A 13,919-nucleotide genomic window follows, 5' to 3' on the forward strand; every position below is an offset into this window, starting at 1 on the left:
TTTTTTCTTTTCTTTTTATTATTATTTTTTTAATTTTACTTATTTATTCATGAGAGACACGGAGAGAGAGGCAGAGACACAGGCAGACGTAGAAGCAGGCCTCCTGCAAGGAGTCCACTGTGGGACTTGATCCCGAAACTCATGATCCCGGAGTTCATGCCTCAAGCCGATCCCAGGATCATGCCTCAAGCTGAAGGCAGACATTCAACGACTGAAGCCACCTAGGCGTCCCTGCTTTTTATCTTTGTACTACTTCTTTTCTTGTTTTTTTGTGGATAGTTTGGTTAACTCTTCTTACATTCTCATTTCAAAGGCCAGAGAAAAGGATGGAGAGAATGGGTTAGGAGTGACAGGGAGGTACCAGAATAGATAGTAATGTGGTAGAAGTCCTGAAATATATCTGTGTTTGTTCTACTTTGCTCATCAGGTGATTACTGATGGTAAACATTCATGTAGATAACCTGTGTGATGGGCTTGCCATGTCCAGACAGATGTTAACTGAGGGGTAGGAAATTTTGACTTTCAGAAAATAACTTCTCAGAAATCGCTGTTCTGTGAGACTAAGGACTGTGATACTCAGCCAACATTTATTAAAAATAATTCACTGATCAATCAAATGAATAGAAATTAAGTCCATACTATTATGAGTTCATAATAAAGATAATATTCTTGAAATATCCTACAGGCTCGACATCTTATTGAAGAGCAGAATGTTATCTCTGTCATTACTGAAACCCTACTAGAAGTTTTGCCTGAATACTTGGACAGGAACAATAAATTTAACTTCCAGGGTTATAGCCAGGACAAATTGGGAAGAGTATATGCAGTAATATGTGATCTAAAGTAAGTTGTTCAAGTCAAAAGGTAAGGGTTCTTGTTAATCACAGTATGCTTATGTATTCCATTTTATTAAAAAATTCCTGATCCTTTTGGTTTTTTAGGATTCTTATTATGATAGCAAGTACAAAGAACTTTTATTGTTTCATGTCAATAATGTTTTCAGTAAGGGCTTCTTACAGATTTAAAGCCAGGTGAACAAAGAAGATACTGAGGAGGGGCCTGTTAAAGGAACTTCATGGTCTCTTGGGGTTACTACATGAATCTCCATAACTGCCATGCATTCCGCTCACTTTCCCTCATGCACTTTAGTTCTGTCCCTTTATGTAGCCTATTTATACATAGTTTCAGATAATCTTTGGAGTTTCTTTTTTAACTCCCTTTTTCGTTTTTTTCTTTTTTAAAATATTTTATTTATTCATGAGAGACACAGAAAGAAGGCAGAAACATAGGCAGAAGGAAAAGCCGGCTCCCTGCGGTGAGCCTAATATGGGACTCGATCCCAAGACCTGAGATCACGACCTGAGCAAAAGGCAGGTGCTCAACTACTGAGCCACCCAGGTGGCCCTAACTCCCTTTTTCATACATACAACCAAGTTATTGATACTCTTTGGGGGTTTCTTAAGTTTTTTTTGCTGAAGAGGATAGAATTCCCTTTTATTTATTTATTTTTTTTAAATGAATTTATTTTTTATTGGTGTTCAATTTGCCAACATATAGAATAACACCCAGTGCTCATCTCATCAAGTGCCCCCCTCAGTGCCCAGTCACCCCCACCCCCCGCCCACCTCCCCTTCCACCACCCCTAGTTCGTTTCTCAGAGTTAGGAGTCTCTCATGTTCTGTCTCCCTTTCTGATATTTCCCACTCATTTTTTTTCTCCTTTCCCCTTTATTCCCATTCACTATTTTTTTATATTCCCCAAATAAATGAGACCATAAAATGTTTGTCCTTCTCCAACTGACTTACTTCACTCAGCATAATACCCTCCAGTTCTGTCCATGTCGAAGCAAATGGTGGGTATTTGTCGTTTCTAATGGCTGAGTAATATTCCGTTGTATACATAAACCACATCTTTATCCATTCATCTTTCGATGGACACCAAGGCTCCTTCCACAGTTTGGCTATTGTGGACATTGCTGCTAGAAACATCGGGGTGCAGGTGTCCCAGCATTTCATTGCATCTGTATCTTTGGGGTAAATCCCCAGCAGTGCAATTGCTGGGTCATAGGGCAGATCTTTTTTTAACTCTTTGAGGAACCTCCACACAGTTTTCCAGAGTGGCTGCACCAGTTCACATTCCCACCAACAGTGCAGGAGGGTTCCCCTTTCTCCACATCCTCTCCAACATTTGTTGTTTCCTGCCTTGTTAATTTTCCCCATTCTCACTGGTGTGAGGTGGTATCTCATTGTGGTTTTGATTTGTATTTCCCTGATGGCAAGTGATGTGGAGCATTTCCTCATGTGCTTGTTGGCCATGTCTGTGTCTCCCTCTGTGAGATTTCTGTTCATGTCTTTTGCCCATTTTATGATTGGATTGTTTCTTTGGTGTTGAGTTTAAAAGTTCTTTATAGATCTTGGAAACTAGCCCTTTATCTGATACGTCATTTGCAAATATCTTCTCCCATTCTGTAGGTTGTCTTTTAGTTTTGTTGACTGTATCTTTTGCTGTGCAAAAGCTTCTTATCTTGATGAAGTCCCAATAGTTCATTTTTGCTTTTGTTTCTTTTGCCTTTGTGGATGTATCTTGCAAGAAGCTACTTGTGGCCAAGTTCAAAAAGGGTATTGCCTGTGTTCTCCTCTAGGATTTTGATGGAATCTTGTCTCACATTTAGATCTTTCATCCATTTTGAGTTTATCTTTGTGTATGGTGCAAGAGAGTGGCCTAGTTTCATTCTTCTGCATGTGGATGTCCAATTTTCCCAGCATGATTTATTGGGGAGACTGTCATTTTTTCCAACGGATAGTCTTTCCTCCTTTGTCAAATATTAGTTGACCATAAAGTTGAGGGTCCACTTCTGGATTCTCTATTCTGTTCCATTGATCTATGTGTCTGTTTTTGTGCCAGTACCACACTGTCTTGATGACCACAGTTTGTAGTACAACCTGAAATCTGGCATTGTGATGCCCCCAGCTATGGTTTTCTTTTTTAATATTCCCCTGGCTATTCGGGGTCTTTTCTGATTCCACACAAATCTTAAAATAATTTGTTCCGGGATCCCTGGGTGGCGCAGCGGTTTGGCGCCTGCCTTTGGCCCAGGGCGCGATCCTGGAGACCCGGGATCGAATCCCACATCGGGCTCCCGGTGCATGGAGCCTGCTTCTCCCTCTGCCTGTGCCTCTGCCTCTCTCTCTCTCTCTGTGACTATCATAAATAAATAAATTTTTTAAAAAATGGTAATTTGTTCCAAATCTCTAAAGAAAGTCCATGGTATTTTGATAGGGATTGCATTAAACGTGTAAATTGCCCTGGGTAACATTGACATTTTCACAATATTAATTCTGCCAATCCATGAGCATAGAATATTTTTCCATCTCTTTGTGTCTTCCTCAGTTTCTTTCAGAAGTGTTCTATAGTTTTTAGGGTATAGATCCTTTACCTCTTTGGTTAGGTTTATTCCTAGGTATCTTACGCTTTTGGGTGCAATTGTAAATGGGATTGACTCCTTAATTTCTCTTTCTTCAGTCTCATTGTTAGTGTATAGAAATGCCACTGACTTCTGGGCATTGATTTTGTATCCTGCCACCCTGCCAAATTACTGTATGAGTTCTAGCAATCTTGGGGTAGAGTCTTTTGGTTTTTTTTTTTATTTGGGTGTTCTATATACAGTATCGTGTCATCTGCCAAGAGGGAGAGTTTGACTTCTTCTTTGCCCCTTTGAATGCTCTTTATGTCTTTTTGTTGTCTGATTGCTGAGGCTAGGACTTCTATCTTGAATAGCAGTGGTGAGAGTGGACATCCCTGTCTTGTTACTGATCTTAGGGGAAAGGCTCCCAGTGTTTCCCCATTGAGAATGATATTTGCTGTGGGCTTTTCGTAGATGGCTTTTAAGATGTTGAGGAATGTTCCCTCTATCCCTACACTCTGAAGAGTTTTGATCAGGAATGAATGCTGTATTTTGTCAAATGCTTTCTCTGCATCTATTGAGAAGATCATATGGTTCTTGTTTTTTCTCTTGCTGATATGATGAATCACATTGATTGTTTTACGAGTGTTGAACCAGCCTTGCATCCGGGGATAAATCCTACTTGGTCATGGTGAATAATCTTCTTAATGTACTGTTGTATCCAATTGGCTAGTATCTTGTTGAGAATTTAGAGTTTCCTTTTAAACTAAAGTTGGTTTTACATGATAGATCACATTTGGGATCATTGGACTTAAAAGGAAATAAGTTTCCATATACTTTAGAGTTGATGAATATTATAAGGGTTGTGATACATCAAGTATTCATTAAATCATATGCTTCTAAAAATTAATTTCCTTTAAGAACGTATTAAAACAAAATACATTTCATTTAGTTTTCTATTTAAAAGAAAGACCTCCAAGGTGTATAGGATTATTTCTAGTCCCAAGAGGAAAAATATTATTCTAATTTTGTCTGCTTCTTTTAGTGACTATTTAGGGCATAGAGAGAGAGGTGGAAACAGGCTTCTAAACCAACATAGAAATTGTTTGGTCTGCTTAAAAATACATTTGACAGGGGCACCTGTATGGCTTAGTCAGTTAAATGACTGATTCTTGATTTTGGCTCAAGTCCTGATCTCAGGTTCTTGACATCAAGCCTTGAATCAGGCTCTGAGTTCAGAGGGGAACCTGATTTTTCTCTTTCTTCTTCTGCCCCTCCCTGTGTGCTCATCCTCTTCTCCTCCCTCTCTCTCTCTCAAATAAATAAATAAATCTTTCTAAAAATACATTTGACAGATTTTCAGAATTATGCTTTGGATCCTTGATATTACTAAGGAAAAAGCTTCCAGACCTTTTCAATTTCTTCACTTTCTAAATATGATTATAAATCTTTAGCTAAAGTTCAGCAGATTATTAATGTTATCACAACTTCAGTACTAAGCTGGTAGATGAATTCAGTAATGAATCACCATTTAGCCAGTGTGCTTCACAAATTCTGCGTGAATTACATGTATACCAAACAAATAAGCAAAATGCACAAAAAAATGCCAAATGGCTGTACTTAAAGTCATCAGTGTTAAATCAGTGTATTCATTATTCCTTGATCTGCTGTATCAGAAAATTCTCTTTACCGTGGTCCTCATTACTGAGAAATATTCTTGTAGCTGACTTATTTTTTTTATCAAGGGAAGTGGTGTATAATCACCTCATTTTTTAAATCACATTTTATTTTGTTTTATGGATTTCTGACTATAGTTATTCTCTACAATGAATGATTTGGAGTCAGCACATCCCTACATAACTTAACCGTATGTTAAAACTTTAGAACTGCTGATTTGGAAGTTAACTTTAAAGTTTTCCCAAATCTTTAAAAAAAAGGAGGGGGGGTGCCTGGATGACTCAGTTGGTTAAGCATCTGCCTTCGGTTCAGGTCATGATCCCAGGATCCTGGGATCAAGTCTCACGTTGGGTTCCCTGCTCAGCAGGGAGTCTGCTTCTCCCTCTCCCTCTTTGTGTATGCTCTCTCTCTCAAATATCTATCTATATATCTGTCTATCTTAAAAAAAAGATTTTTCCCACTCCTCTGATGGTTGTTAGGACTTCTCTCCTACATCCTTACTAAATAGAGAAATATCTAATGAAAGGAGAAGGGGAAATTAACGTATTTTGAGCACCTAGAAAATCTGTATCGTGGTTTCCAACTGATAGGCTCGGTTGCTTTTAGGTTGACTTAAGCAAGCCAACTTTTGAGTGGAGAAGTCAGGCTTAGCTTTGACAATCACCTCTCATAGAGCTTCACATTTTGTTGGTATGATTCTAGCTCTGCCCAGTGCTTCTAATTATTTTAAGAAGTTAGAATCCATAATGTTGATGAATCAACATTGTCTATAGCCCCAAGGATTTTAAAATTATCTCAGAATGGGAAAGTGAATTATTTCTTTGTCTTTTGAAATGATAGGTATATCCTAATCAGCAAGCCCACAGTATGGACAGAAAGATTAAGAATGCAATTCCTTGAAGGTTTTCGATCTTTTTTGAAGATTCTTACCTGTATGCAGGTATGTATATCAGTAAAATAAATTTATTCTTAAAAATTTAGCCCCAGTCTGTCTTTCTTTTAAGCAAGTTGTGGTTGTTATTTGAGAAAGACTATATCTAGCAAAGTAGAAATAAAATTTAAACACTGCCTCACTGATCCTGCAATAATAGATCTTTAATAGGTATAATTCTATATACCTTAGTTAAGTACTGCTGTTACTCTTTAATGTTTAATTTAATGCTTACTATGTGATATGGTAATAACCACTTTACATGCATTATTTCTGCTAAGCATTATAGCAATATGAGGTGGTTACTATTATTATTTTCATTTTCCATATAAGTGAATTGAAGTCTAGAAATACTTGGACCAGGGTCCTGTGCAGTTAGAAAGTGACAGATCTGGGATCTGAACCCATGCATTCTGACCTTGTATAATAGCCATGTTTAAAAAGCTGTGCATATCTGAATATGGATCCTGACAATTTTATGTTTTGAGAATAGAAGAGCAAAGAAAGAGGGCTTACTATATATATATCTCCTAATCACTCTTATAGGGAATGGAAGAAATCAGAAGACAGGTTGGGCAACACATAGAAGTGGATCCTGACTGGGAGGCTGCCATTGCTATACAGATGCAATTAAAGAATATCTTACTCATGTTCCAAGAGTGGTGTGCTTGTGATGTAAGTAAAATTTATTAGTAGGATGAGTGCCTTTTTATGTGCTCTAATGGTTATCAGTAGTGAAGTTTTATTTAGCAACTTGATGTAAAATGTAATAACATTACATTGTTATTAAGTAGTTGTGTATTTGAATTTGTCTTATTAAATTTAGAAGGAAAATCCAGTGTTTTGTGTGCTATTAAAGATTTTATTTAGAGAGAAAGAAAGAGCATGAGTGAAGGGGGGGGCAGAGAGAGAAGAAGAGAGACTCTGAGGCCAACCCTGCTGAGCATGTAGCCCAACACAGTTCTGGATCTCAGGACCCTGTGATCACTGCCTGAGTGAAAAATCAGGAGTTGGACATCCAGCTGACTGAGCTACCCAGGCACCCAGAAAATCCAGTTTCTTATACTGAATTAAAAATGTGCTCCATGGTAGTTTCATTTACCTCTGGGAATAGGGGGATTTAAAAAATACAACAAAACACATTTATTTATGTATATATGCATTTATTTTCTTGGACATAAATATTAATAATATGAAAATTAGTTCCACATAGACTTTATTTTTATTTTTATTTTTTTAAGATTTTATTTATTTATTTATGAGAAAGAGAGAGGCAGAGACATAGGCAGAGGGAGAAGCAGGCTCCATGCAGGGAGCCCGACATGGGACTCGATCCTGGGTCTCCAGGATCATGCCCTGGGCTGAAGGCAGCGCTAAACCACTGGGCCACCAGGGCTACCCCCACATAGACTTTAAAATATTTCAATAATAAAGAAGGATTGATATTTATTCAATCAAGAGCTCTATTATACATGTTAAACCATTAAGAAAATTAATTTCAAAATACAGAACTACTCTATTTTTTCAATTCAGTAATTTTAGACCATAACCCTCTTGAAACATACAGTCCTTATCCGAGATTACCTTTTGGGAAGGATGACCTCATTTATTTCTGTTTTGAGAAAATTGACATTATCTGAATCAAATTCTTTTATTTTTTCTAGTTTCTCTGTACCTCTTGTGACACAGTCTATTCACTAAGTTTCTCTGTGTCTTCACAATTGGTCTCTTTCTTTTCATCTCTTTCTTTCTGAAACTAAGGTCTCTACCTAAGCTCTTGGTCCCGAGCTACATTACTTCTTTCTGGACTTGGCTTCCTCACTTGTCACCTCCTACTCTTTCATTCATCTGCCTGTACGCACACAGGACTCTCCTATCCTTCAAGTCAAGAAGAATAGGCACCTGGGTGGCTCCGTTGGTTGGGTGTGATCCCGGCGTCCTACCTTTGGCTCAGGTCATGATTCCGGGGTCCTGGGATCAAGCCCCACATCGGGCCTGCCTCTCCCTCTCCCTCTGCCTCTCCCCTTGCTTGTGCTTTCTCATACTCTCTCTCTCTGTTAAATCAATAAGTAAAATGTCAAAACAAAAATCAACAAGAATAAAAACCCTTTGTCTCTGCTACCTCTGTGAAGTCTCTTTTTGTTCTTTTCTTCTGCTTCACCACCAGCAATTGGTCACAGGTTCAGAGTGGCAGTCATACAGACATGATAGAACTTAATCTAGCACTATAGCTTTGTAGAACAATAAGAACAGGAAATATTGTCCAGCAGCTACTCATATCATATATTTTTTGGCAACCCTTGCCTTTATGGAAAGCATGCATAATTATTCGAGATGAGGTCAAAATATGTATTGTTCATCTTGACATTTACCAAACTTTCTGAAATCACCTACATTTGCTGTCATTACTCTAGCTTCTGAAACTTCTTTAGGGCCTGCCTTTTGCCCTTACCAATTGGTTGAAATTGCTTTTTTTTTTTTTTTTTTTTTTTTTATTTATTTATGATAGTCATACAGAGAGAGAGAGGCAGAGACACAGGCAGAGGGAGAAGCAGGCTCCATGCACCGGGAGCCTGACGTGGGATTCGATCCCAGGTCTCCAGGATCGCGCCCTGGGCCAAAGGCAGGCGCCAAACCGCTGCGCCACCCAGGGATCCCTGAAATTGCTTTTTGAAAAATTTCAAAGGATCTATGTAGTAACCAAATTCAGCCCCGTCTGTCTTTTCTAAGTCCCCATATTCCTTAAAATGTCTGTAGCATTGTATTCTGTTGAGTAGTTTTTGAAACTTTCTTTCCCTCTGATTTTTACAAGCCTACATTATTCTAGTACTTCTGTTATTGATTAAACATTTCATTCAGTAATTCCTTTTTTATCCCCCTCTTCTTTCTGCCTACTAAATGTGACATTCCTAATATTCTTACAGGTCTTTCATTTCTGCCACCTCATTTAAAACTGCAGAGATAAAAAAAATAAAAATAAAAATAAAACTGCAGAGATGACTCTCCCAAGCTATATCATTTCTGTTTATGTGCTAGATAATCTTGCTTAAATCTTATATTTCAAATTCAGGATATAGTAAACTGGTTTGTCATCATTTCTTTCTACTAATCTTGCATTTTCCACTCTCAACTTCCCTTGTTCTGTTAATGACACTGTGATTGATACATTTATCCACACAGAAAATCCCAGAGCCACTGCATTCTTTGTTAGATGTTAACAGATTTTCCAAAGGAAAAAAGTTCTTTGTTCACATAAGATTGAGAAATGCTAAGTTGAACAAGTTTAAGTAGGATTTTTTTTAATGCCACTGAAATTTTCAAACCCTTTAAATAATCAGTGTGCTAATTTCTAAGTGGAATATTTTCAAAATTTATTTGATCATCGAATTCCTTTTTCAGGATAAAATCAGTGTGAGAAACAGTATCTTAAAAAGTGAGTTTTGACTCTTCTCTCCCTGGCATACTACCCCAATTTGAGTTTTCTTTATCCTAAATTTATTTTATAATTCTAACTTATTTCCTATGAGTTTTTTGCTATTTTGCCCTGACTGCCCCCACCCTAGTTAAAACCTTATTACCTTAAACTTAGATTTCATGGTAATCTTTCTCTTGGTTCCCTAACCTTATCCTCTCTAATCTATCATCTTCAGTGAACTCATTAATTCTTCTTGGAGCAGACACAATCAGTGTATTCACATACTGATGCCAAGACATATTTCCAGCTTAATTGCTTATTAACTTCATCCATAAATCCTTTGATTTATCTAGTTTTATTCCTTTACACTGCCTGAACAGGAGTTGTACTTCCCTTATTTCTCCACTTATATCTCTGCTTACAATGCCTGTCACCTCATCTTTTCTCCATAGTTAAATTCTGCGTATTCTTTTAGACCGCAATCAAAACTGCTTTCACAAAATATGTCTTCCCAGTTGTTTGCAATTCTTTTTCCTCCCTCCTAGAGTACCATTTACAGGGTACTTAAAATGTTTTACTTTGCTAGCATGTTTGTGGGTGTGGGTATGTGTATCTGTCTTACATTTCCATCTAGGTTGCAGATCCTGTGGAGGTAACCCTGCTAAACAAAGAACAATTTTGCACTTATATTTACTAAATATTTATTGAATGGTGTGATAAAGTAGATAACTTGTTAATCTATTTGCATTTTTCTTTTTCTTTTAGAAAGAACTCTTACTGGTGGCTTATAAAGAATGTCACAAAGCTGTGATGAGGTGCAGTACAAGTTTTATGTCTAGTAGTAAGACAGTGGTACAATTGTGTGGTCATACTCTAGAAACTAAGTCCTACAAAGTATCTGAAGATCTTGTAAGCATACATCTACCACTCTCTAGGACTCTTGCTGGTGAGTGTTTGTGTTTTGTATGTTTTTATTAGCTTTGTTTTTTAGATATTCAGAATAGTGGAATTATTTCTGTTTTTGTTCTGTGCTTAGTATGTACACACATACTCAAATCAGATACTGTAGGTAAAGCTGTCACTGTCCTTCAAAGAACATCTATCTAAGGATGTTGTTTACCTGGACCTTTTTTCAGCTGGGTCAACTAATGGATCCTTCTAATACATACTTAAGGACTAACTTGGTAGCTCATCTCCACTCAGATTTAAATATAGTAAAATCTTGTTGCTGGTTTTGTTTTTGTATTTGTTTCAAATTTTTATTTAAATTCTATTTGGGTTTTTTTTTTTTTTTTTTAAGATTTTATTTATTTCTTCATGATAGATACAGATAGAGAGGTAGAGACATAGGTAGACAGAGAAGCAGACTCCCTGTGGGAGGCCTGATGGGACTTGATACCAGGACCTTGGGATCATGACCTGAGCTGAAGGCAGATGCTCAACCACTGAGCCACCCAGATGTCCCAGGGTTTTTGGGCTTCGTTTGTTTGTTTGTTTTGAAGTATAGTTAACACACTTTGTTACTGGTTTTTAACACTCTTCTTTGCCTGATTACACTCAGTATGTTGTGTGTCATTGTTCCTTTCACCACTAAAACAAAGAAATCAAAGATTTTTCTTTAAAGATTCTTCAATTTGCATTTCCATACAAGAGATTGGCCCTGTTAGATTTTTTTTAACAACTTTATGTGAGTGTATTTATTTATTTATTTATTTATTTTAAACAATATTGATAGCAGCTTTCCGATTTAGTTAAGAAGTAAGGAAGCTCTACTCCCAGTATGGGGCTTGAGCTCATGATTCTGAGATCAAGAGTCACATGCTCAGTGGCTCGGTCAGTTAAGCGTCTGACTCTTGATTTCAGTTCAGGTCATGATCTCAGAGTCTTAGGATTAAGCCCTGTGTTGGGCTCCATGCTCAGCAGGGAGTCTGCTCGAGATTCTCTCTCACTCTATTCCTCCTGACCTGCCCTTCCCCCCCTCACTCTTAAACACTCACTCTTTATATATAATAAAATAAAATCTTAAAAAAATAAAGGAGTTACATGGTCTACTGACTAAGCCAGCCAGACACTCCTATGTTTATATTTTTAATTGTGGTAGAATATACATATAAAATTTATCATTTTAACGATTTTAAGATGTATACTTCAGTGGCATTAAATACATTCACATTGTTGTACAGTCATCACCACCATCCATCTCTAGAACTTTTTTCATCTTCCCCTACTGAAATTCTGTACCTGTTCAGCATAACTCCTCAATCCCCATTCCCTGCAGTCTCTGGCAATCACCATTCTACTTTCCAGTTCTATGACTTGACTACTCTAGGTACCATATGTAATTGAAACCATATACATATCCTTTATAATAGGCTTATTTCACTTACCATAGTGTTCTTAGTTTATCCATGTTATAGCATGTGTCAGAATTTCCTTCCTTTATACCACCTTTTGCTTATGCATTCATCCATAAGCTTGGGTTATGGATGCTTGGGTTGCTTCCACCTTTTGGCTGTTGTAATAATGTTGCTGTGAATATGAATGTACAAATATCTGTTTGAGTCCTTGTTTTCAATTCTTTGGGATATGTACCATAAGTAGAATTGCTAGCGCATAAAGTAATTCTACTTTTTAGTTTTTTGAGGTCTTCTGTACTCTTTTTTGTAGCACCTGTACCATTTTACATTCCCACCAGCAATATAGAGGGATTCCATTTTCTCCACATCGTCACCAACACTTCTTACTTTGTCTTGTTTTGTTTTTTTTAATAGCCATCCTAATGAGTACAGTGGTAGCCCATTGTGGTTTTGATGTGCATTTCCCCAATGATTAGTGATTATTGAGCATCTTTTCCTGTGCTTGTTAGCCATGTTCATTCAAGTCCTTTGTATATTTTTTTAATCAGATTTTTTGTTGTTGAGTTGTTTTCTGTATATTCTTGATATTAACTGGATATCAGATATATGATGTGCAAATATTTTCTCCCATTCTGTGTATTGCCTTTCTACTCTGTTCATAGTGTCCTTTGAGATTATTGCCAAATCCAGTGTCACAGATCCTTTCCTTTGTTTTCTTCTAAGAGTTTCATAGTTTAAGCTTCTATATTTAGTTTTTTGATTAATTTAGTTAATTTTTTGTACACGGTGTAATTGATGTGATTTTATGTCACTTCTATTTTTGTAAAAAGAAATACTTAAATTCGTTTTCATTTCTTTTGATGCTTAAGAGCAGAATAAAGATATCTTGAGAGGCACATTATTTTTATATAACGTGTAAACACACTTTGTACAGTGTAGGGTCTTAAATATATTAATAGTACTGTGCTTCAAAATTAGAAATCAATAAATGTATATTTAAATCTTACAAGTTTCTCAACCTGAGGAGTTAATGAGACAAATTAACTGGATTTATTCCCTTTTTCAATTCTCTCTCTCTCTTTTAACTGTTAGGTCTTCATGTGCGTTTAAGCAGGCTGGGAGCTGTTTCAAGACTGCATGAATTTGTGCCTTTTGTAAGTGACGGTTAAGTGTTGATTTATTTGTATCCTATTTCCAAACACCTCTTGGTTGATGAGAGGGAAGAAAAATTTTGAAACCTACCTGAATAATTCCCATTCAAGTAATTTTATGTCTCTATGTAAGTACGTTGAAACCTGAATTACAAGAGCTTGGAATTATCTCATTCAAGTCCATCAGTTTATAGTTGAGAAAACTGAGAACTGTTTAATGCCATAACTTTGGGACACATCCAAGCAAGCCGTCTGTAAAATAACAAAATTTCTCACCTGTTTCAGGAGGACTTTCAAGTAGAGGTACTGGTGGAATACCCTTTGCGTTGTCTGGTATTGGTTGCCCAGGTTGTTGCTGAGATGTGGCGAAGAAATGGGCTCTCTCTCATTAGCCAGGTATGGCAAGCCCTATTCACTTTTATGAATGTGTTCATTTTCTGATCGTTTTTTTCTGTTATATAGTTTTACTTTGTGTCCTTGGATTTTGCTATTTACTTTCTCTTCTCATATAAATTCAGAAATGAAAGCTGTAGTAATCATATAGACATTTGTCATTTTATCCTATTGAGTGGATAGATTAAGTGAAAGTCAGTCAAAACCTGTCCTTTAGGGATCCCTGGGTGGCGCAGCGGTTTGGCGCCTGCCTTTGGCCCGGGGCGCGATCCTGGAGACCCGGGATCGAATCCCACGTCGGGCTCCCGGTGCATGGAGCCTGCTTCTCCCTCTGCCTATGTCTCTGCTTCTCTCTCTCTCACTGTGTGCCTATCATAAATAAATAAAATTTAAAAAAAAAAAAAAACAAAACAAAAAAACCTGTCCTTTAATATTGGTCTTTTCTGAAGATTTTCTTACCTAGGGACCTATAATTGTCCCACCACCATTCTTAACTGAAGGCTATCTTAACAATTTTTCCTTCCATTCTAGAGCAAATAAAGAGAAGTGCTTTTCCTAAAAGGTGGGAAACTGGACTTAGATACTACTTGGG

General features: G+C 37.1%; 1 protein-coding gene across 3 annotated transcripts in view; it reads left to right on the forward strand.

The window, feature by feature from the left end:
- The window catches only part of UBR1 (ubiquitin protein ligase E3 component n-recognin 1), a 146,665-nt gene that overhangs the window by 58,452 nt on the left and 74,294 nt on the right, over positions 1 to 13,919 (forward strand). For all 3 annotated transcript variants that reach the window (XM_041742563.1, XM_041742565.1, XM_041742566.1), the window contains 6 exons: positions 686 to 843; positions 5,921 to 6,020; positions 6,558 to 6,686; positions 10,192 to 10,372; positions 12,876 to 12,937; positions 13,220 to 13,330. In XM_041742563.1, the coding sequence (XP_041598497.1) occupies positions 686 to 843; positions 5,921 to 6,020; positions 6,558 to 6,686; positions 10,192 to 10,372; positions 12,876 to 12,937; positions 13,220 to 13,330 (741 nt within the window). The remainder of the gene's footprint in view (positions 1 to 685; positions 844 to 5,920; positions 6,021 to 6,557; positions 6,687 to 10,191; positions 10,373 to 12,875; positions 12,938 to 13,219; positions 13,331 to 13,919) is intronic.

This window comes from Vulpes lagopus, chromosome 2 (genome assembly GCF_018345385.1).
Source record: "Vulpes lagopus strain Blue_001 chromosome 2, ASM1834538v1, whole genome shotgun sequence".
In the NCBI taxonomy this organism is placed as follows: Eukaryota; Metazoa; Chordata; class Mammalia; order Carnivora; family Canidae; genus Vulpes; species Vulpes lagopus.